The sequence below is a fragment of the Callionymus lyra genome, chromosome 18 (genome assembly GCF_982586985.1).
Source record: "Callionymus lyra chromosome 18, fCalLyr1.hap1.1, whole genome shotgun sequence".
Taxonomy (NCBI): Eukaryota; Metazoa; Chordata; class Actinopteri; order Syngnathiformes; family Callionymidae; genus Callionymus; species Callionymus lyra.
The window spans coordinates 16,569,199-16,593,050 of NC_141835.1; the positions used below are offsets into that span (position 1 = coordinate 16,569,199).

The 23,852-nt window shown below is 41.0% G+C and overlaps 1 protein-coding gene across 1 annotated transcript in view; it reads right to left on the reverse strand.

Moving 5' to 3' along the window:
* Positions 1-23,852, reverse strand: part of unc79 (unc-79 homolog, NALCN channel complex subunit) — a 44,605-nt gene that overhangs the window by 12,518 nt on the left and 8,235 nt on the right. Inside the window, exons 4-38 of the mRNA XM_087780350.1 lie at positions 21,099-21,269; positions 19,720-19,815; positions 19,587-19,642; positions 19,393-19,522; positions 19,262-19,326; positions 18,816-18,904; positions 18,555-18,595; positions 17,786-17,814; positions 16,797-17,026; positions 15,318-15,489; positions 15,014-15,244; positions 14,755-14,945; positions 13,724-13,847; positions 12,509-12,649; positions 12,187-12,402; positions 10,828-11,055; positions 10,050-10,191; positions 9,895-9,971; positions 9,692-9,840; positions 8,706-8,863; positions 7,228-7,409; positions 6,947-7,148; positions 6,695-6,877; positions 6,561-6,629; positions 6,194-6,483; positions 5,948-6,130; positions 4,380-4,542; positions 4,137-4,286; positions 2,894-4,063; positions 1,263-1,364; positions 955-1,071; positions 785-887; positions 592-732; positions 483-521; positions 255-367 (exon numbers count right to left, since the gene is read on the reverse strand). Of these exons, the coding sequence (XP_087636476.1) occupies positions 255-367; positions 483-521; positions 592-732; positions 785-887; positions 955-1,071; positions 1,263-1,364; positions 2,894-4,063; positions 4,137-4,286; positions 4,380-4,542; positions 5,948-6,130; positions 6,194-6,483; positions 6,561-6,629; positions 6,695-6,877; positions 6,947-7,148; positions 7,228-7,409; positions 8,706-8,863; positions 9,692-9,840; positions 9,895-9,971; positions 10,050-10,191; positions 10,828-11,055; positions 12,187-12,402; positions 12,509-12,649; positions 13,724-13,847; positions 14,755-14,945; positions 15,014-15,244; positions 15,318-15,489; positions 16,797-17,026; positions 17,786-17,814; positions 18,555-18,595; positions 18,816-18,904; positions 19,262-19,326; positions 19,393-19,522; positions 19,587-19,642; positions 19,720-19,815; positions 21,099-21,269 (5,943 nt within the window). The remainder of the gene's footprint in view (positions 1-254; positions 368-482; positions 522-591; positions 733-784; positions 888-954; positions 1,072-1,262; positions 1,365-2,893; positions 4,064-4,136; positions 4,287-4,379; positions 4,543-5,947; positions 6,131-6,193; positions 6,484-6,560; positions 6,630-6,694; positions 6,878-6,946; positions 7,149-7,227; positions 7,410-8,705; positions 8,864-9,691; positions 9,841-9,894; positions 9,972-10,049; positions 10,192-10,827; positions 11,056-12,186; positions 12,403-12,508; positions 12,650-13,723; positions 13,848-14,754; positions 14,946-15,013; positions 15,245-15,317; positions 15,490-16,796; positions 17,027-17,785; positions 17,815-18,554; positions 18,596-18,815; positions 18,905-19,261; positions 19,327-19,392; positions 19,523-19,586; positions 19,643-19,719; positions 19,816-21,098; positions 21,270-23,852) is intronic.

Here is a 23,852-nt window from a genome sequence, read left to right on the forward strand (position 1 = left end):
ACCTCAGAGCCCGGAGTAAGAGTAAGAGTAAGGCTGGATCAGATATTTGTGTTCAAATATAAACTGAAATATAAATATATTATTATTATTATTATTATTATTATTATTATTATTATTATTATTATTATTATTATTATTACTATTATTATGTGCAGGTGAATCTGTATCTGTGTTAAAAAGCGACAGAAAACATGAACATGAAAACAAAGCTGGAAAACAATAGTGTTAGAATAGGATTGTTTTTCCGAGCGTACCTTTGATGTTGCTCTGGAAGAGCTGCGGCAGGATCCCGTTGGGGGCCAGTTGGTGAAACATGCAGCGCAGGAACTGCTTCGCAACTCCTGCTACATTCCCGGGAATTAACATGCTGCGATGGAGCAAAGACACAGAGAGGTGGAAACATCACATCTATTATTCATCTCATCTGCAATTGCAAAAGAAAATGTTCCGGCGCTGGCGTGACAGCACGTCGTCGCTCCTACCTCTCTGCCTGGCCGGAAAAGTTGCCGCTGGACGCCAACCTGAGAGAAGTTACAGTGACAGGAATGAAGCGAGGATCAAAGGGAGTTAAGGAAGTCGACGGTGACGCACCTGCCCACGGACTGCATGATGTCCAGGAGCATGGGGGCGGCCAGGTCCGGGCTGAGATGAACGAACATGGAGAGGACGACCACGGCGAGACCGAGAGTCTCCTCGTCGTACTCCTCCAGCACGGCAGCGCAGTCTCGACACCTGGAGGAACGAAGTCAGAATCGTGTCCTTCAAGAAGAGTGGCTTGAGTCACCTGTCAGACATGGTGGTGGGCTGCTCGTCGATGAACTCCTCCGGGGCGGGGACGAACATGCTGACGGTGCTCGGCGCCGACAGCAGACTGGTCTTTGTTGGGCCTTTGCAGGACAGAAAACCAGAATGATGCTGCAGGTGCACAGGTGGGCGAGGACTCAGAGAACCTACCTGTGTCCCAGGTGCTGATGTTGTGAGGGGCGCTGGACTGATGCTCGAGCTGCCGCTTCATCAGCTGACTCATGGTCAGAGCTCCCAGAGATCCTCGCTTCACCTGCCGGTACTGAGCTGCAGGTCACAGAGGCACACCTGATGATTCTCAAATCACATTTATATACTGGTATTCAAGTAAGGATCCTAATACAGTCATGTTAGATGTGATATTAGGTGTTATAGCGCCCTCCTCTGACCAGAGATGAAACATCAATCTGTCCATGTGTCCACATTCACATGAGCGGTTCCAAGAGGCGAAATCTTACTCGACACTGACGAGCGATGGCTTGTTTCAGGAACACCAGCTTCAAGGGTCGGAGCTGAGGCCGATTCTCTGGGTTTCTCCAGCGCAGACAAACATTTCAGGTCTGAACAGAAACATATTGATAATTGTTCTGTGTCACAGAAACAGGGGATGTAGTGTAGATATCTAGGAGCTTCAACCGAAGTAGAAAGCCACTAAGGCAGGGAATATTATATTAGATAGTTATATAAAGGAAACATATTATCGAATCAAGAAAACAATTTTGATAAGAACTCGGTGGATGAGTAGCTCTGCTGAATTTCTGATTTTTTTTATTCTTTGCAAGCAGTTAGTCTAACCCTAACCCTAAAACAATGAATGCTATTTCAGTTTCTCTAGTCTGTTGCTAGTTCATAACACAGTGACACAAGTGACCGTCTATTCTGCCATCATCAATGTTTTTATTGAAATTGTCATAATTCATATGTAAGTCATAAGTTATTTCACCCACAAATGGTCAGATAAAGCCGAGGTGTGAAACACCTTGTTTAAACCTTGGTGAAGGTTTAAAAATAATGCTAGAAAGAGAAGTAGAAAAGAATGAACAAAAGTGAAATTAGAAATCAAAAGTTTTTTGGGGAAGACATAATACATTTATATAAGGGGTTAAGGCAGACCTTACCTAAGTGCAGCCATTTGATTTTATTTATGCCTCTTTCATGAGGTTAGAGTGAAACTAATAAACAGATCAAGTAGAAATGTTTCTGACATCTAGGTTCCAATACCTTGTTAAACCTTTTTGTTTAAGAAGTTCATTATTTTTATTCAACCCAGGGGTCACCAATATATTTGCAACTCTGAGCTACTCCTAGGTTACTGTGTCAGTTTGGTACACACTTCTGAAATAAATATATATTATTATGAATGGTAAATGATAATCCTCTAATACATTAAATACATTTTTTGATTCTTCAATAATCACTAATGGGGAAAACAAGGCGGTAAACACCAACCATAATAAGTTGTTTATTGTATGAAAAATGTTTTTCTTGAACAGGCATATGGACGACTCCTTTGGTGTCTCGGCGACCACATTGGTGACATCTGACTTAATTTTTTTGAGGTATTAGGTTCTCAAAAGTAATTTTCAGATAAATAAAATAAAATAATGGAGCTGTAATAATTGCGTCTTGGTAAATGGTTCTTACTTATATAGCGCTTTCATATAATTATATACGCTAAGTTATTATGCTATGTTCACCCATTCACACACTGATGGGAGTAGGCTGCGACGCAGCATGCCAGCTTAACCATCAGGAGAAACCAGGGTCTTGCTCAGGGACACAATGCCACAATCTCGTCCGAAACTGGGATTGAACCCGCAACCTCTCAGACAATAAGTCAACCACTCCACCATCTGAGCTATGACGCCCCAAGATCCCTTGGCCTACTTACAATTTTGCCCTTATTAATTTTGTTATTTAAGATTTCCCATCATGTTAAGGATGTTTTTTCTTGGAATTTAAACATGATTGCCCATTAGAAGAAGGAGAATCCAGAGATAGGACTGGCAGGAGTGTCACATCAGATGAGATGACAACAATAAATAAGGAGATATGTAGATGCATACTGATAAGTCAGAACTTCTCTCACCGGTATCTGTGCTCTGGTCCCCGGCGAGCTTGTCGAAAGTGTTGAAGGAAATGTCTAGATATTCCCTCTGGATGGCGCTGACGGCGATCTTTCTCTCCTTTCGCTGTCGTGGAATGATTTGGATTTTAAACTCGGCCTCATCGATGTCGCTGACGTCCTCTGGTTTGCTATCCACTTCGTCGCCCATGTCGTCGTCGTCTTCGTCGTCGCCGTCCGCCTCTTCCTCTCCGTTGCTGTTGCTCTTGGTCTTCTCCGGAGAAGACGGAGGCTCCGCGTTGTCCTCCGGGATGTCCAGGAAGATCCTTCCCGCCTGGATCAACCCGGTTCTCACCTCGTCCGCGCTGAGGAAGGTGTCATCCAGGGAGGAGTCCGGGACATGTGGGGTTTTCCTCAACAGGTCTCGCTTCTGCTTCAAGGTCATGGGGCTTTCATGGCAGACCAGATCGCCTCGGTCTGGAAGCTCCAGCGAGGTGCAGGGGGTCAGACGGCCAGCCCTCGAACAGTCCTCCACGCTCACCTGGACCACGGGAGACTGACGGAGTGTGCTGCTGCTGCCGGGCGAGGCGTGGATCTTAGGGCTTCCGTTGAGTCTGGAGGAGAGGATGGTGTGAAGGTCAAACTCCTCGTCGCTCTCCACGATCCTCAGAGGAGGCAGCGGCTCGAACACCAATGAGTCGCTGTCCGACATGGACAGTAGCGAGTGTTTCTCTGGGATGGAAGTACAGTCTGAGGAGAGGTCAATCAGGTCGGCGTCCTCCTTGTCCTGCCCGGAGTCCCCATAAGAGCTCAGGTCTTGCTTGTCCTCAAAGGTCTCCATGCAGCTGAGTCGGACCTCTGGTATCACCGGCTTGGAGCCACGTCGGTCCACGGCATCTCCCGGCTCCGCCCGGCCCGAGGAGCCGTCGGAGGAACCTTTGCAGTGATACTTGCCGTGAGAAGAGGAGGGCGGGAGGCCCACCGGCGCCACCTGCAGGTCACAACGGTCGATGCAGGACTTGCGCCTGTGCTCGTCCAGGTTGAAGAGGATGGAATCGGTGTTGGAGATGTCCAGAGACTTCTGCTTGTTCATAGCCTGGAGGCGCTTCTTACGAGTGCTCTCCTCCCTCACGCAGTGCAAGATGCTGTCCTGCAGGGCGCTGGCCTCCCGGTACTCTGACAACTCAATGTCACCTGGGTCACACAAATCCAGGTCAACGATGTTTGACACATCTTATATAGACAAGGACTACAGAAACAAACATACTCCTCTTGGCGTTCAGCTCCACCGGCTGGTACTTGACGGACTTGCTGCCTCCGATTCTCTTCAGACGGGCAAAGAAAGTTTGCGACTCCTTGTTGGCGGCACCGGTGGGCGTGTCATGGACGTCTGACTCGTCAAAAACGCTGTCCTCCTCTGAAACCAAATCATCCACAGAATTAAAGACACCCTGAAATCTTCTAGATCCTAAAACCTTTCGCTCTAGCAACACTTCTGTCTCTCTGGTACCTTTCTCTTTCTCGCTGTAGCGGCTGATGTTGGAGTTGTCGCTGTAGAGCGGCCCGGCTGTGGCGTGAGGCCGACAGCTGTGGTATTGAGCGTTCAGAGTGTTGATGGTGATGTGGATCAGATGGAGAACCATCTTGCTGCTGTCCATCTCCCGGTATGGATACTGCAGGGAATGAAACAAGGTGAGTGTTGGAGAAGAGGTAGAGCTTCTTTAGGATGATTGTTTCACCGTGAAGTCACATCATAACGACACCACGAAGAATAGTAGTCATGTTCTATGATTGACTCTAAAGACCTTCACTCTTCCTCACTTATGCTGATTCTCTACTTTGTGATGTAATTTTCTGCCTGTGTGTGCAAATGGTTGAATATCTCACATTACTTTTATTTTTTAACACAAAGGCCTGAAAACAAATGTGTTTGAGGTATCCCTTATGTTGTCCCTGGGTCAAGGTGAATGACCTCCACCACTGCATATGTATTTATTGAACCAGAGGTTCCCTTTGACCCAGAGAAAAACACAAGGGATACCGCCAACACATTTGTTTTCGGGCCTTTGGGTCACCTTGACCCAGAGACAACAAAAGGGTGAAGCATTTGATTGTAAAACGCAAAACAAAATTACAATTTGAAGATAAAAATTAATTCATTGTTTAGTTTGTGTTACAAAAGAAGTTCCCAAATAAGAAGATTCCATTTTAAAAACAAGCATGAATGACACTAAAGATGACTGACACTGAATAGTATGAAAGACCTGGTTGGTAAAAACTTCTTAAATAAGAAAACTACGTTCACCCCTTTTACATAAAAATAATGTTACAAATAATTACAACGTCCTTAATTACAACAGATTTTGAACGTTTGAAAGTCAAGGACCAAACCTGCTATAATTGTAGTGCAAATTAAACGTTCTCATATTTTTAAATTAAAATAAAACATTTCCTTAAACTACAACTGCTGGAGTTATTGTGCCGAAGGCTCAGCATTGGTGACCCCTGAGTGATACAAGTTATAATAAGCATAATACAATTATAATAAATAATAAATAAATAATAAAAATCTACAAATTATTATAATTAATAATGATAATATATATATTTTAAATGAAATACCGTAAAATAAAATACACAGAATAGTAAATAAAAATAATGATACATATATCAACTACAATAAACAGTAGTACATAGTCTTAATTAAACATGATATTTTTTTTAATGAAATAGTCTGACAGCAGTGGGCAGGAAGGAGAGGCGGAATCTAATAGATGTTGACTAATGTTTATTAATCACTCTTTAAGTATTATTATTTTCAATGACATTTCTTTTTGTGTTTATTAAACACATTAAACAGCTAATATGAACAAACATTTATTCACTTTAATAAGGCTTTGTTAACAAATATTGTACTGTCTATTTGCTAGAATTAAAAAAAACATATTTAAGCTTGTGTTGTACAGGTGGTCTGAGCAAACTGCAGCAGATTAGGTAAATATAGTGTTTAATTAATTCATTAGGTTAATCATGACGATGGTTTCATCAATTACTCTCTCCAAATGAAAGTGTCGTCACCTTGTATAGGATGACGAGGAGAGCCTTCAGCCACATCTGCCTGATGTGCGGCTTCAGAGCCCAGAGGGAACATCTGGGCGGCTGCTGGAAGTAATGCCTGAGCTGTGGACACGTGCAGTACTTCAGCACCTGCACCACCAGGGGGAGCAGCTGCTTCCCCAGACCGATGTTGTAATCCAGGACCTGAGGAGAACGACCATCAGAACCTCAACCGACACCTTGTCGCAGACTCACTGCGATGCATACTTGTGCGATTCCGGCAATGAAGCCGTTGAAGCATGTGGAGGTCCTCATCTTCTGAGGGGCGATCATGAAGCAGCCCTCCTGCTGGTCGTAGCCCAGCAGCACGTACAAGTGGCGCTTCACGGTGTTGAAGGCTTTGGCGCTGCCGATGTCGGCCTCCGCGCTGCTCTTGTCTTTAGCCATGAACTTCATCAGCACCATGATGAGCTGGTGCACCGTCTGGTGGTCGATGCCGGCGTCCTCCGGGAGGAGATCTTTGATGATGGTGTCGTCTTCAGGGAGAGAGTTCTGACCTGATGAAGGAGACGAATATCCAAGTCAGACAGAACGGATCATGGTTGTAAAAGTAGTCAAGTGTTCAGGGTTTTACCCGGCAGGACTTTCTCCATCATATCCCCGAGGGTCGGGGCCGAGAGCTCTTGTCTGGTTAGCCGGAACGCTAGAAACATAAAGACACATTTTTGCATTTGATTTTTTTTTTTTTTATTGAAATCATTCTCTTACGAATTCGGTTCCCGAGGGTCTCGGGGAGTGAGAAGGCTCGCTTGGACTCGACCGGTCCTCCTCGTACACTGTCTCGGAGTGAGCGCACACTCTTCTGGCGGTTCCTGGCGAAGCGAGCGCGCCGTATCTTCCACATGGCGGCGTCGCTCAGGTTGGCTACATTTGTGCGCACGGCGGTGATGGCTGGAGATGAAACGAGAGTTCATCGTTAAGAGTTGAACGGAAAAATCATGGTCGTAGTGCAACACCCACTGGTGGGGAAGGGAAACTCCTTGTTGCAGTCCAGGTGAAGCTGGGCCTCCAGCGAGAGAGTCTCGAAGCGATTGACGAAGAATTCCCAGCTGAGAGCGGGAACGTCCTTCTTCAGGGAGTGGAGGAGCAGCAGCTTACTGAGGATCACCGGTCGGTCCCGGACCACCGTGTCGAACTGGAAGTCCAGACAAAGACACAAACCCTGCACATGACACACAAGAGCTGTTAGAAGCAGAGCAAACAACAACATCTAAGACATGATGTTTGAGTGTGTGTGTGACCTGCAGGGCCGGTCTCTTGATGGTGTCCAGCAGGAGTCGGGCTCTGGTGGCCACAGCAGGGTTGACGTCCTCCACGGCAGCCAGGAAGCAGCAGAAGGCGTGAGCCAGAGCATACTTCAGCAGGTGGTTCTTGGTGACCGCTCCGATGTCCAGGAAGCGACACAGAACTGCCACCTTCTCGGCTGTGGGCCAGACAGAACCATAGTTAAACCAGTGATGACTCAGGGTGGAGAAGAAGTAGAACAGTGAAGTTTTTTTTTCGTCAGTTTAGTCAGTCATTCTGAGTAATTGGCCCAGACGAAGGAGGTAAAGAAGAGAGTGCAGACAAGGTGGATATGATACTATTCAGAGGTTTATAGGTCGGAATTTATAGTAAAACTCAATAAATCCAAAAGGCTTTCAATTGCTGGACATTTTAACTTTAAGCCTGAAAACAAACTAGATAACCAACAATTTCTGTTGATATCATTACCCGATTTCTGGCAAACAGATATTATAAATGTTGACAGTTTATGTGGAAACTCCAAGATGAAATGTTTTTTTTATTTATAGGGAAAGAAGAGAGTCTAAGGTGTGACACTTAACAAATTTGAAGCTCTAATAAGAATCATGCGGCCTTGGGACCACATGCTGGCTGTTGACTGTATTTATATGGCCCTCATGATGTCAAATATCATGTAGAAACTAACTGAATTATTTAGTATGTATTATTTTTTTCATTACTAGTCTACAAATATGACTATAGAGTTATTTAAGGGGTTATTTTTGTGAGTATTAATTGCCTCTCAAAAAGATTTGAGTGAATTTAAAAATTATATTTTATATTATATTAATTAGAATAATAAAAGTTATATTAAATACGATACAATAATAATGTTGGCATATTAAACTTCATTTTACACATTACCGTCATTTATTTTTGTTTGATGGCCCCTCCTAAAAAAAGATTATTTTTATATATTAAGAGATACTACATGTGGAACGTCGATAAAGTGCTATGACTAGTATTGGCCGCTGAGTGTCGCTGCTGCACCGTAGTCGTTCCACATCATTAGAAACTAGATTATCTGTCTCATTTAAATAAGCTGCTGGAAATGTTTTTGACTCTAGCAATGCCTAAAAATAGTCCTCACCAGACCATCAACATAATGAAGATCCTGATTTACATTAGAGGACAGAAAACATGTTTTCGACTTTAGAAGCTTGTCTCAGTTCTGTGACACCCACAGATGATGCATTCAGGGTCTATCTCGATGTCAATATCACACTGAAGGTCGTTCATCTTATGGGGGAGTGAAAGAAATCCCATATCAATCCCACACATCTGATGGAGCCAGAGTCACCATGGCAACCAGCACAAGGGAGACATATAGAACATTACATAAGCAGGGGGGTTGGGGGGGGGGAAGTTTCCTCACATACATGTCACCAGTTTTGGTTCAATTAAGATTTCATCGTCTTGTCAGCGACTCTCTCACCAGCTTCGAATCGAATCTTCCAGTCTTTGCTGTTGAAGTTGGTGTTGATGAGGTTCCAGAAGATGTCGGCGCCGAAGGACAGAGAGAGAGCGTGGAGGAGCTGGGGCACCGCCAGAGAGGCCAGCTGACAGAACTCGGACTTCAACATGGACCACAGACTGGAACACAGGAGCAGGAGAGTCAGCCAGGAACACACACACACACACACACACTACACACATACACGCACACTGACACTATTACTGTTCTTCAAAGGCAGTTATTGCCAGTTGTTGTCAATAATAACAAGTAGAATTGATCGTAAGAATCATCAAAATATGTTTATGCATTAGTGTGTTTATTAGCTGTGGAGTGTCATTCAATTTCTAATTTATACAATAGCTATTGTGAGGCGCCATCAAGCCAAAATAAAGGAGCAAAACGTTTAAATTGTAATCTAAAAATGCTATAATAAATGTAATAAATATGCTAAGTATTTTACTCAAGTTATATATATGTTTTTTATCTTAAATTTGAATACCCCTTTTCCAAATATTTCAGTCTTATTTAGACTTGTAATGAATGAATGAATGGAAAATTGAAAAAAAAAAAGGTAGGTTTCAACATGATCTTTGAAGGGGTAACATTAAAAAAGTTAAAGGGTCACATCTGGGCCGTGAGCTGCACTTTGCCCAGGTCTGCATTTGTGGATAGAGCAGCATTAGTATTACACACAGTTTCACTGGAGTATCAGTTAATAAAATATTGACATTAAATAATGTAATAAAAACCATACCTTAAAAAGTTGTTGTAATAGATTTAGGTTGAACAGAATTGTTTGTAGTTTTATCAGTATCAGAACGTTTTTTTCACGAGACAGAAATGTTTTATGTTGATGACACAGAATAATGTACAATACAATAAACACTGTAATGTAGATTAAAATAAGACACATTAAATTAAGAGTAATAAATAAAATTAAATAAGTGGACATGTGAAAAACACACCTGGGGATGAGCATCTTCTCCTGGACGTAGTGCAGGAACTGGGGATGGTCCTTGCGTGCCAGGTACAGACACTCTCCATGCAGACACAGAATCTTCAGACAGTGTAGCATGTTGAACAGAATGTCGGGCTCCTCAAACTTGGACATTTCCTGAGAGAGGAGAAGAAGTCAGACTCGTACCGACGCTCTCTGTGAGCTCCTCACCTGCAGGATGGTGTAGATGAGCTTCAGCGACACCGGCAGCTGCTGGTACGAGAACTTATCCGAGTTGTTCTTCATGGCTGCAGAGAGAAGAGATGATACTCCTGCAGATCCACCACAAGAAGGCGCTGTTCCGTCATGCTTATAAAGGTACTCACAGGTGTTGTCCGGCGACAGAGTAGTGGGGTTGTGGGTGTGAGCTGCTCCGGGGTTGTGTCCTTCTTCACCTTCGGTCTCCGCTCCGGGAGATAAATCAGGTTGTGACAGAAGTAACGTCTCCTCCAGACTGTCGGTGGGTTCCTGCAGAGATACAGCTGTTACCATTGATGAACAAATGTTTATCAAATGTATTATCAGTCAATATCCTACGTTCACATCATGTCTTGTTTTAAAATTGTTTATTATGTCGTCATTTATATTTGCTAATTTCCTTTTTTTGAATCACGTTTTGTATTTGTGTGGTGTGATGTTGAGTATAAATTTATCAATAAGTCACATTATGAATTAAATCATTTCGTTAAAAACTTTTTTACATATATATTTGACCGCGTTTTATTGAAAACGTATACTTTAAGTTATACAATTAAAGTGTAATACTTAATTGTTACATTTTTCTTTCAAGTTTTCAGATGTGTTTTATTAATTTAAATAATAAGTTCCTTCAATAATAATATTGATAAGCTATTTTTAAATGTCATACATGTATGGGATAGGAACAGCTGAAGTAGCAATGTTTGCTTAAAATCTGAATATTGAAAATAAAACAAACTAAAATATGTGTTGTCCTTTGCCTGCTTATTTTTCGTTGTTTAAATGTTCTACTATATATACATTATATCATTATTTTAACAAGTATATATATTAAAAAAAACACTATTCAAAGCCCATATAAATATTCCTTGAAAGGAGGTGACTGAGTGATCGTCTTCCTCTCACCACCAGTCGTATCTCCTCTCGCGGGGTGAGTCTCTCCAGCAGCTCACAGCCCAGCTGGTAGCAGAGGATGCTGGACTGACACAGGCTGCACTCGGGGCCCTTCTCCTCCTTCTGGCAGGTGTGGGACCCCCCCCAGGGGGCCTGGAACACGTTGTTGATGATGCCCACGATGTCTTTTCCCAAACTGCTGTCCAGACCCAGCATCACGCCGTCGTCCTGCAGCTCCATCTGACGCACACACACGAGTCAACAAATCGAGTTAATGACTCAGATCTTTGTTCTAATAACATGGAGAGGGAGGTGATTGAATTGATTTGCTTCTTAAGAAGTCACGCTGCAAACTGTGAGGAGCCTAAATGAAGATTTGACAAAGGAAAAAGAGCCTAAATATGATAAGAAATCCTGACACAAATGTTCTGACATAAAGTGTTGGTGTTGACTTAATTCTGAACTGAAGGGTGTGGATCAGACCTGGCCAGAGTGAGGCCCCCGGGGGCCAAATGAAGTCTTTGACTATATCCATGTGGCCCTCCTGAGGGCGAAGATCATGTAGAAATGAACTATTTTATGTTGTATTTATTTATATTATTTATTACAAGTCCCTTAATATACCTAAAGGTTTTTTTTTAATTGCTTGATGGCCCCTCACAACAGCCACTGTATAAAATGTGGCCCCTGAAGAAATTGAACTGCCACCACTGATGTGTGTGTTTGCATTTTTGTTTGCGTGTGTTAGTGTATGTGTCTGTCTGTGTGTTTGTGTCTTTTCATGTCTGTGTGTCTGTGTTACTGTGTGTTTGCGTGTGCATGTGTTTGTGTGTTTGTGTGTTTGTGTCTATGTGCATGTTCAGGTGTGTGTGTGTGAGTGTTTGTGCATGTGTTTGTACCTGTGTGTGTGAGGCTTTTTATATGTGTGGGTGTATGTCTAACTGTGTGTGTGATCTTTGTGTGAATGTGTGTTTGTGTGGCATTGTATTGGTGCTAGTTGGTGTGTGTATTTTTGTGTGGTTGTGACTGTGTGTGTGTTTGTTTGTGTGTGTAAGGTACTGTATATGTGTGTTTGCAATTTTTTTTAGCAGATTTGTCATTTTTGTGAGTATTTATTGCCCCTAAAAAAGATAATGCATAAAAAGTTAATATATAAAAATACAAACAGTGCTTTCATGGGAGATTTAAAAACATTTTTATGAAATAAAACAAAATAATGATTTTAGCATTATAGCTTGATTTTATTACTTGACTTTATACTTTTCCTTAACTGTGCATGAGGGCCCCTCGCGACAAACCACTGTCTAAAGTGGCCCCTGAGGAAGTATAGTTGCCAACCACTGATGCAGCAGAACCTGGAGGTGGTCTCACCTGTTTGAGGACGAGGTCGAACATGAGGATGAAGCAGCCGAGGTTCATGTCGTCGTCCTCGCAGTCCAAGTCCAGGGCGCAGTGGCCCGCGGCGTGTCCCAGGTTTTTGAAGGGGCTGCAGCGGAGGGGGCTCCTGAAGGGGCTCCTGAAGGGGCTCGGGAACGGGCTGAGGGCGTTGTGCTGCCCTCGCCGCCCGGGGTCCGACACCACGCTCACCTGTGGACACATGAACACGTGATCCTCTGCTCCAGCGGCCTCATCCTCAAGTCCAATATCAGCTGTTTCCATGGCAACGCCCCCGTGACACCATCGAACCCCTCACCCTGCGAGCCCCTGTGGTCCCCGTCAGATCGGGGGCACGTGTCTTCCTCTGATTGGCCAGCTCCTTCAGGGAGTTCACGCCGTCCGAGAACATCCCGATCAGCAGCTGCAGCGGAACCACAATGTCCAGCTCCGACAGAACCTGGAGAAGAATCACAACACAGCCATAACATTATGACCACCTCGCTTGTATCTGCGACTGAGCTGTGGAGCTGTTCTGTGAAAACCTACTGGCAAATGTAACACAATAGTGTGTAACTTCTGATCACAGTTGTGACAGAAAAGTTCTCACTGAGACAAACTGTGATGAAGGAATGATTCTTCTCATCTCTGCTGGTCTCACTGTGACCCAGATCCAGGACAACCTGTTCACTTCACACTCACCGCAGAAAGAGCCACAGGAGTGTGTGTGTGTGTCTATTTATGCGTGTCTGTCTGTGTTTATGCATGTGTGTCTGTCTATGTGTGTGTGAGTATATGTGTGTGTGTTTCTGTCTATCTGTGTGTGTTTGTGTGTGTCTATCTCTGTGTGTGTGTGTGTCTATTTATGCGTGTCTGTCTGTGTTTATGCATGTGTGTCTGTCTCTGTGTGTGCGTCTATATGTGTGTGTGTCTATTTATGTGTGTCTGTCTGTGTTTATGCATGTGTGTCTGTCTCTGTGTGTGCGTCTATATGTGTGTGTGTTTCTTTCTATCTGTGTTTGTGTGTGTCTATCTCTGTGTATGTATATATATGTGTGTGTGTTTGTGTCTATCTGTGTGTGTTTTTGTGTGTCTTTCCTGGTGTGTGTTTATGTCTATCTGTGTTTGTGTGTCTATCTGTGTGTGTTTTTGTGTGTCTTTCCTGGTATGTGTTTATGTCTATCTGTGTTTGTGTGTCTATCTGTGTTTGTTTGCCTGTGTGTGTGTCTATCTGTGTGTGTTTGTGTGTATCTGTCCTGGTGTGTGTGTGTCTATCTGGGTTTGTGTCTCTATCTGTGTTTGTCTTTGTGTGTGTTTGTATGTCAAAGTGTGATTGTGTATGTTTGTGTGTCTGTGTTTGTGTGTGTTTGTCTGTCCTGGTATGTCTTTGTGTGTTAAGTGTTCATTTGTTTGTGTGTTTCCATGTTTGTGTGTTTGCGTATGTTTTTTTGTGTATGTCTGTGTGTTTATCTGTGCTTGTTTTTGTGTGTGCGTGGGTGTGTGGGTGTGTGGGTGTGAGTGTGTGTGTGTTTACATGCAGCCACAGCAGCGCCTGCTCCTGCACTGATGCTGGATATCCAGAGAATCTGCAGCTGATGAATCCAAACATCTCCTCCATAGAGAAAGGCAGCGGACAGAGCTCGATGTCGAACATCTTACTGAAGAGAGAGATAAAGGGCCGTTAATCTACAAACTTCCATCACAGTTAAACACGTGAATATTTCTCTGAAGTTCCAAATATTATTTTGATTTAAGTACAAGTAATTGTTACTATAATATTCATTTCATGAGTGTTATTGCTTAGATTAATAATGGATAATGCAGAGAAGTAAAAAAAATTAAGTATTCTGTGCAACAGAATCTATTCCAGTAAGTTATTTTAAGTATGACAATGATCAGTGTATTTAAGTCAACATATCTGGGTCGGCCATTGAAGCTTTATATCTGAGTGATGGTGGTTCAAACAGGACTTTTGTGTATATTTAGAATTCAGTTCTGCTTGAAGACTAAACTGGGACAGGAAATCAGAGCGTTTGATGCATCCAACAATCTAACGTTTGAACAAAATGACTTGTGACACCAACTGAATCACGACGTCAAGGAGGGAGTTTGTGAGTCGCATCTGTTTCACTTTTGAGGGCAAATCCTACAAAAATGACCTGATTTCTTTAAATCTGTCTCCGCCGGTCCGGCTGACATGTCGCTGTTCTCGCTTGTCAGCGGTGAAAATCTACTTAAATTGATATGCAATGGGGCGACAATCAACAATTTACCACAAAAATATACATTAGTTCTAATTTGGTTCATATTAAATTACTTTAAAATTAAATTTTAATTATATTTTTCATTAGAATTAAAGGTTTGTTCCACTCTTTGTTAAATCACATACTATATAGTACAATTAAATATTATATAATGCAGAAAATACGAATCTATGGTGGTGGATTTATTAAAAAAATAATTGTTTTTTAAAAAAAAAAAACAATAACATTGTTGCTGAATGTATGATATGAACAAGAATTAACTATAATCTGGTGTATTTCTTCTCACTGTCTCGCCTCGTACCTGAGCACTTCTCTGAACTCCTTCAGCTGACTGTCGGGCACTTCGGTCCGAATGGCTTCCAGCCACTCCGGCATGAAACACTCCCAGAGCGGCTGACTGATGACGTTGTACGGGATCAGACACAAGATCCGGTTCAGACCTTCCTTCAGCTGCGTCACCGTGCTGCACGACTTGTCCCAGTAACCTCCCACCTGACAGACACACACAACACTTAACACATGGTTCTTGTTTTTGAAGAGATGCTGTTCTCCGTCCTCACCCGTGCAAACTCCACTGGTTTGGGCAGGAGACACATGACCATGACGTCGAACCGGACCTCGCACACCGTCTTCAGCCACTTGGTGACGAACTGAGGCTTCAGCTTCTCCACCAGGCTTCCCACCTCGTCGTCCATCATGTAGGCGGTGGAGTGGAACCACTGGAAGACCATGCTGACCAGCCGAGCCAGGCTCTCCGTGGGCGTGTTCTCGTTGGGCGTGCACAGGCTCACCTGCACCAGGAGGGGAAAGCGGGTCAAAGTCTGAGCCTGAGCCGAGATCATTACCAGGACTGTGATCACACACCAGGAACCAGATGCCGAACTGACTGAGCAGCCTCTGGTCGTGCTGGTCGTCCTCTTTGTTGTCAGACTCGATGTTGTCCAGAGAATGGTGGGAGGACGACAGGCCCATCTGACGACGTCTGTTCAGCTCAAACTCTCGCTGCTCGGCGTGGATCTCTGCCTCTTTGAGGAGGCTTCAGAGCCAGAGAATGTATGAAAGAATGTCAGTGGCATCAGAATATGCAATGTTGAAGTGAACATTACAAATGTCACATTGTTTTTTTACTTTTCTATTCAAGCATTTCAAAAAAAAAAAGAATAATTGAATTAATAATTTGTATATTGTGTATCTTCAATATGTCTTTGTTAAATAATTGAATTTAAAAAATCTATTTTGAAAGGTTTAATTTATATTTTTCAAATAATTAAATTCAATAACATATATATCAAAAGGTTGTCTTGTTTAATTAAATGATATAATTTGCATATTAAAAGGTTAAATTTGTTTATTTTTTAATCAATTATTTCAATAATGTCTCAATAGAAAATATTTGTTTTTATTAAATAATAATTAAGTAACTTACATATTAAAATGTTGTATTTGTGTTATTGAATGATTGAATTAAATCATTTGCATATTGAAACAATGAATGTGTTGTTTTTTATATAATTATTTCAATAATTTCGATATTAAATGATTTAATTTGTTTTTATTAAATCATTAAATTCAATACATTTCATATTCAAAGGTTGATTTTGTTTTGTTTTTTCAAATAAATCAATTAAATAATTTCTATATTGAAAGGTTGTTTAAAAAAATGAAATTCAATTATTATATACTTAAAGTTTTAATTCGTTTTTTATATATTTGAGTTTAATAATTTGAATATTAGAATGTTGAATTTCTCTTTACTGAATAATGTATTCTATTATTTCTAAAGTTAAGGTTCCTTTTATTTTTTTAATAATTTAATTAAATTATTTCTATAATGAAGAGTTGAATTTGTTGTATTTGTTCTTGTTATTTGAATATTTGAAATTAAGTGTTTGATATTAAGAATTGATTTTGTTAATTTATTTTCAAATAGAGTTTGATCATTTAAATCTAATCATTATATTATGTTTTTCTAAATGTTAAATATAATATTGTCACTATTATACCAACAATTTTATATTAAACATAAAAGGCTAACAAGTTTTTAAGCTTAATGCCTAAAGAACAAAGACTTATAAAGTTTATATAAAATACATTTTAAATGTTAAATTCAACAATTCAACATTCTGCTCTGATCAACTTACTTAAGAATGTAAATTGACTCACAAGTGAAACTCATGAAATCGCCAAATGTGAAACAGGAATAATCAAGATCCTGTTGCAACAGCTGTGTGTGTGTGAGTGTGTGTGTGTGTGTGTGTGTGTGTGTGTGTGTGTGTGTGTGTGTGTGTGTGTGTGTGTGTGTGTGTGTGTGTGTGTGTACGACAGAGCAAACACTGAGTGCACCTTATCACCGCCTCCACCGTGCACACCAGCTCCTCGGCGCCACACTCCCTGGTGTTGATGGGAGGGGGCGACGTCTGATACAGATGAGTCTCCGCCGCCGCCCCCACCTCGCTGCTGTGGTGGTTGACATGGCAACGCTTGCAGTAGCGGACGGGCCTGTTGCCGTGGCGACCGCAGCAGCCGGCTGAGAAGCAGGTGACCACGGCCCTGCGGACGTGAGAGCTGCAGTTCTGAGGAGGATAATGAAACAGCAGTCGTAATTAAACTCTCTTTCATTTACACCAGGATGAAACCCCCCTGGTCTCAGTCTTTCTAAAAATAAAAAGCGCCACATAACTTGCTAATCTGATCGGCCGCTAATCTTCTGCCATTAGAGGGACCCAGAGCTTCCTATCAAATTAACATTTACCAGCGTTCATCCATCATCCTGACGTCGACGGCTCCCCTCGCACTGATGTTACAGTTGTTGTTTCATTCCTCACTTAATGTCGACAGATCCAAGTGGGCGTTTGTTCTGCCGAGGAGGATTATCATTTCGTCCATCAGCGGGATGGAAAATCCCTCCGTGGATCTCGCAGAGAGTTGCAGGTGTCGCCGTGGCAACGGTTGAGCAGCATCACCCACAGACTTCTGCATTAATGCCGAGTGAGTTTTCATAATTGAGTTTGGTTGATGACGGTTCCAGATAATAGCTGAGGGTTTTTTGATAACCATCGTGTTTCGACTGGGGCCAAACGAGGAGCTGGACCAAACAAGAACCATCTTACAAGCACTAAGACCATGCGTACCACTGCCAAGGAGCTAATTTCACACAACTGCATTTGACTGACTGTATGTGTTGTGAAAATTCCTTTTTTTTTTTACTTTATAGGAGCTTTTTGAGGCCCTAAAAGAAGATATTGAGACCCTAAAACCTTCCTTAAGTTAAAATAGAACTGTTTTGTTATTATGCTAAGAGACAGACATGCATACGGAACATATTTTCTTACCTTCTTTTGGCAAATAGCAGAAATCTCAGCTGCAAAACAGACAAAATACAAGTATTTATTTATTGTGAGCTCATACAGGGCGACACAGACACACAAAGGTTGAGACTTTTGAAACAAAGTACAAAATTAACATATAAAGACAAATCACATACTAATGTGGAGATAAAAAAAGAATCAAACTATTGTGCCAACTAACAATAAGAGAAGAAAGCACTTACAAAGAATGGTAGAACATCACATTTATAAAGAAAAATAGATCTTTTAAGAACATTTAGACTTTAATACACCCAAAAATTACTCCTTGTTGAATATTTCAGATATTGTATTCTATTAGTATTGTATAGTACACACCATTATATATTGTACGTAACATAAACAGGATGTTTGATGTTGCTTTTACAAATATATAGCTGTTAGCATATAAGCTAGTTTCTAAAAATGTGTGTTTGATTTGATGCTACTTAACTTTTGTAATGGTGGCACAGCATCATTGTCCAGCAAGTTGGTCAACAATATATATTATTACAATATTATATAATATATATGTTGAAGACTCTTCAATAAAATACATTTTACTAAAATATTGTCCTCTTGCATGATTGACTTTGACAACCGGGGTCATGTGGAGAAAACCCACATTGATCTGTTTCTTACATACACAAAAACGCACACATACTTAGACTTAGATGTGTGTATATTGTAAATCTTCGTGTATTTATTAGTATATTATGCCGTGACTTCGTAATCTGCCCGAGGTAACCTGTCTCACCTTGTGGCAGGAGCACATCGACGAGCCATTCAGCGTGGTCTCTGAGGGGGCGAGAGAGTTGAACCGTCACAACACTGCCGTTCACAGCGACGCACAAAACATCTTGAGCTGTGACACAGCAGCTGTTGTTTGACTGGGATCTCATTATCAGCATAAGATAATCACCTAACCATGGTGACGCCTTTGCTAACAAGGAAGCAGGTGATGAATAATTGGACGTTATTGACACATGATGGGGGGGGGGGTCGGCAGCGATCGTACCCTGCGATCCTCTGGCTGCACTCCTCGCATATGTAGAGCGGCGGCGGCTTGTCTCCCAGGGCGACGGAGAGAGTGGGATCGATGCACATCTAGGGAGCAGAAGCAGACATGACTGGGCGGCTCGCGTGCGACTGCTCACATGCCGAGCCACGAAAAAAACCCTTAGCGAACTGTGGGCGACCCTGCGTCCGACCTCAGATGCTACGCTGTAATTTACCGAGCTCCACGTGAGGTCACCGCTTCCAATTAACACCCGCCCTTCCCCCCGCTCACTCAGGTAATTGAATTGTGGTTCCTGTCCACGAGGCAGCCGGTGGAACAGAACCGGCACTGACCCACTTCTAATATTTTCGACTTTCATATGGCCCTTTAAAAGTCTCTTAATCCCATTATTTATGAGCGTTTCTGGGGATGTAGGACCCTTCAGTAGAAGCTGCTGGACTCACCTTCACTGCAGGTTTGTTGATGGCGTTGTGACACTCGATGTGTTGACAGTGAATCGGGTTCCAGGCTGAGAAAACACACACAAGATTAAAGACAAACTGTTGCACAATACCATACCAAGATGAAGACTGACCCGTGTACTGGAGCCCTCTGTATTCGCTGATGGCTCCCGGGGGCTTCAGGTTGGGCCAGTAGTGAAACAACATCTGCACGGCGGGGGGCTTCACTTGGGACGGCCCGTAGGAGATGACGTACAGAAGATCCTGAGCGAGCCACAGTCAACTATTAATCTCAAAGCTCTTCCATGAAATAAAAAAATCACGTCACCTTCCAAACTTCCTGCTTGTGCTTCATCAGACATTCCAGAAGTTGACAGTGATAAACTGGGGGACGGAAAGTGGGAGAATGTGAGAAGGAAATCTAGTTTTGAACCAGTGTGGTCGGGAGAGTTGAAGTGCACCTGGATTTGTCGTGTACTGCATCGCGATCATGAGCATGGACGACGCTGACAGGTTGACGTAGGCGGGGACTCCACCTTCCCTCCGTGTGGAGCCCACTGTGAACAAAACACTGCCTTGATGAAACCCACAAACATATTGTTGTTTTCTTTTTTTTCTTCTACTAAAACTAAAGACCAGTCGAGGTACTGTTGGTAAAGTACTTCTAGATCTCGGGGCGCCAAATTAAAACTCGCTCCCAGAGCCACAAAATCTGTTCGAATGATAAACTGAAGCTAACACAGTCAATAGTCCCATAAAATATATTATACAAAAACTAAATAAATCAAAACACATTATTGAAGAGAAAAGATATTAGCAATTTAATGTATTAAGCCAAAATTATGTATAGGTCTGTTTGAATTAACAAAAAAATGTTTAGCTTCTACAAAAATACAGATTTACCCTTTACTCTCCAGAAGAATTTATGATTGACAAATGAAAATAAAGTTTCATTTAAATGTCAGTGGAGGAACCAAATATACTCATAAACAACCAACTACTAAAACAAGTAGAATCAATAGAAATTAAATGTGTCTTAATTGTTAAAATATTTTGTTTTTCCTCTAATTTTTCCTGTCTTAACTGAAGGAGCCGCATCAAAGTTGTCAATCATCTGGCAATTGAGCATTGGGTTTCAGAACCCAGTTCTGGACCAATATGTTTGTGCCAATGAACAGATACTGTTGGAAATCCCTAAATTGGTATCATGTACTGTAGAAGGTTTCTCCAACAACCACACAATTTGTTCTGATGCATTGTTGGTGCTAAGATTTTGAAGCTGTAAAGTCATGAATTATTTTTAAAAAGTATACAAACTCAGGGATTTATTATTTATGCTAAAGAAAAAAGGAGTAGATTGGTGCAAAATGTACATAAATATCTGTTAATTACTATGTGAGATATAAAATATATAGTGAACAATACATTTTTGGAAAGTTCAGAATGATTAAACATATTTTTAGAAATCTAAAATCAAATTTATGCGGCCTTGGTTCTACTCAAAGTATCGAGGATGTTCAAGTTTGTCTGACGGTCCACAAATTCTGCTGTAATTTCATTTTGACTAAGTATTTATTTCTTAATTTATTTTGTTAAATAATGTTTTATTAAATGAGATGTTTTCCCTGAAATATATTTTTAAATTACGGTACTCAATTATGTTTGGCAATCCAAATGTTTGTCAAATTGTATTAAAATACTTTATTATTAAGGTTATTAAAAAAATAATAATAATAATTTCAGAATCTTTTAAATGTCCTTATATTCCTCAAGTTGTCCCAAATGAGACGTAAATGTCCCCCTGATGTGTTGTGAAGGTGTGTGTGTCGGGGGTACTCACATATGGCCATGGGCAGAAAAGAGGTGCTCAGGTACTCGATGATGTCTTTGTGGAGAAAAGGGGGGAATGTGGCTAAAGTAGAGATCATAGTGTAGGGCAAAGTGCTCAGAATATCGTCACTGAGAAAGGGCAGGAGGCAAGTTGTTGTGTAAAATATGGACTGGCCCAGATCTGGTGGAGGAAGAGGGAAGCCAAAAAAAAAAGAGATACACAAACACAATAAACATCTTCGGTGCTGAGTCAGCTGCTCATTTCACAAGTTCAACAGAATCAAGGACGAAAAGATGGTGGCGTGCTTCTTTTAGAGCCGCTTAAAGGTGCAGTTGGTAGTTTTGCCAGTAAATATAAATCAACACTTTCAAAACAAAGCTGTCGGAAAACCAGTGAAGAAAGTGTTTGTCAGCAAGTTTTGCAAGAGCATTTGAAATGATAACTCAACAAACTGTGTCTATAGTAGGATGACTGATGTGATTTTACTCTGGCAGCTATATTCTTCATTGAGACACTGACTCAAGCATCACACTTACCTCACCAGAAAGTGCTATTATCTATACAGGATGACAAATCCATCCTACTATCAACTCAGTTTGTTCAGTCATTGCATTTTGAATTTCAACTCATGTGACCTCATAAACATTTAAATGGAAAAAAAACTGTTTCTGAATTTCACCTTCCCTCAATTTCAAATCCAAAAATAGACATATTTATCATAATTTTGACACATAAAACAATGCAAACAAAAACAATAACTCCAGATGCGTCTACTGACAAACACATTTCACTGTTGACAGCTTCTTTACCATACACGCTTTAAATGAGGTATATTTGGTTTACATTTAGTACCATTTAAGATGTCTGTTAGCATTGTAGCACACACCCTTGATTTTATATTGTAAGTAACATAAACATGAACACTGTGGCTTTTCCTCGCTGGTTTTGTAGTTTTATGTTATGTTATGAAAGAACGTAAGTACATGCTACTCAACATTGTTCTCCTGAGACTTTGTTAAAATATATTATTAACATATAGTATGATTGTTATTGTTACCTTTTTTTTTTTTTAAATGTGCACTGTATATTTAATCGATTTGTATTTCTGTTTCTACCAGAGGGATTAATAAAGTCAATCTTACATCATCTAGTTGCTGCTGTGACCACTCAAACTTCCCACTGTGGGATGAATAAAGTAGTATCTTAATTTATCTTGATAAGATTGCTACTAGAGTGCAGTTCTCAGTGAAAACAGACTGACTACCAACCAATAGCATAGACATCGACTTTCAAAGTTAAAGAAATGTTGGTTTTCTTGTTGCTGAACAAAATCAAAAAAAACAATGAGAATGCTTGTTACTGGAGTTTAACCTCGTACCATTGCTACCCGTTAGAAAAAAAAACGACTTTTCTGTGGAAAGCATTCTAACTGGCAGGATGTTCAGATCAGTTGTACAAGAAGTGGAACCGTTGTATCAGGCTATAAAACAAATAGCTTGACTTTTTTTTTAGCTTTTTAGCTTTTTCGTTTTTCAAGATGGATAACCATTTATTTTGTGAAAGAATTTGATAAATTCTAATTGATATGATTGGTTATGAACAACCCTGTAGTAGCAGTAGGCAGTTGTTCACTTTAACAGATGAGCTAATAACCATCGGCCAATCTCTAAACATCGCACAGTATCAGTTGTAGATGGAAAACATTCTGTAATCTGTGTTGACATTTTCACCTAGTAGCAGCTAACACGACTATCGACGAAAATAAGATTTTGTTTTTATATACAGAAAAAAATGTATAGCCAATAAGTGGCACTATCACTGATCAACCATAACATTATGACCACCAGCCTGGTAAAGGGAAGCTTAAAGGGATAATTCACCTAAAATATAAATTTCATTCATTTTCTACTCAAACTCATGTCAACTAAGGGGTGGGTTTATTTTCAGAGTAATCTATGTCTTTTTAAAGTAACAGGCAGAATTAAATGTCCATATGTCCACTTTTCTTTGTCGAAACAGACACATTTGGAGACGTCCAAATGCCTCCTCTTGTAATGAGCCTCGACACCAGCAATTGTTTGGAAAAAATGTAAAAAGTATGTAATTTAAAGGGAAGCTAATTCCTGAGTCCATTTTGACGTAATGATGTCTTCAATCCTCCTCCAGCTTACTGCCCTGATTTGTTTATAAAAATATTCCATGGAAGTGAAGACTTCCGGGATTGACGACGCGTAATGACAAACCTCGATGCTTGACCAATCACAGCAGAGTGTTCACGACCGTCATATGAACAAACGTTTCTGCCTATAACTCCAAAAAACATAGATTACTCTGAAAATTCTCCCACCACTCCGTCGACATGAGGTTGAGTAGAGATGAGTGTAATTTAAATTTTTGGTGAACTATCACTTAACAATTGTTGGTTTCCAGGCCTAACACAAAGAGAATTTTAGCTGCTCACAAAGGTGAAATATATCCTGATAAGAAGGCGTCAGAACACAGTGAAGAAAAAAGCTCAGTGATCCAGGTTTGTTGCTTCCATGCTTTGGCAGTGGCCTTGAGTCACAAACAACAATTGTATTTGATAAACAAATATTGTAAATGAAGTACTTTCCTGACAGCATAAGGATTATTAGAAACCCTGACTAATGGTGTGCATTTTGGGGGAAATAACAAGATAACACACTTATTTTTCAAAATTTAGGTCGGTGGTCATAATGTAAAGGCCGAAAGTATTCTGTGCGTGTACACCACTTGATGTCA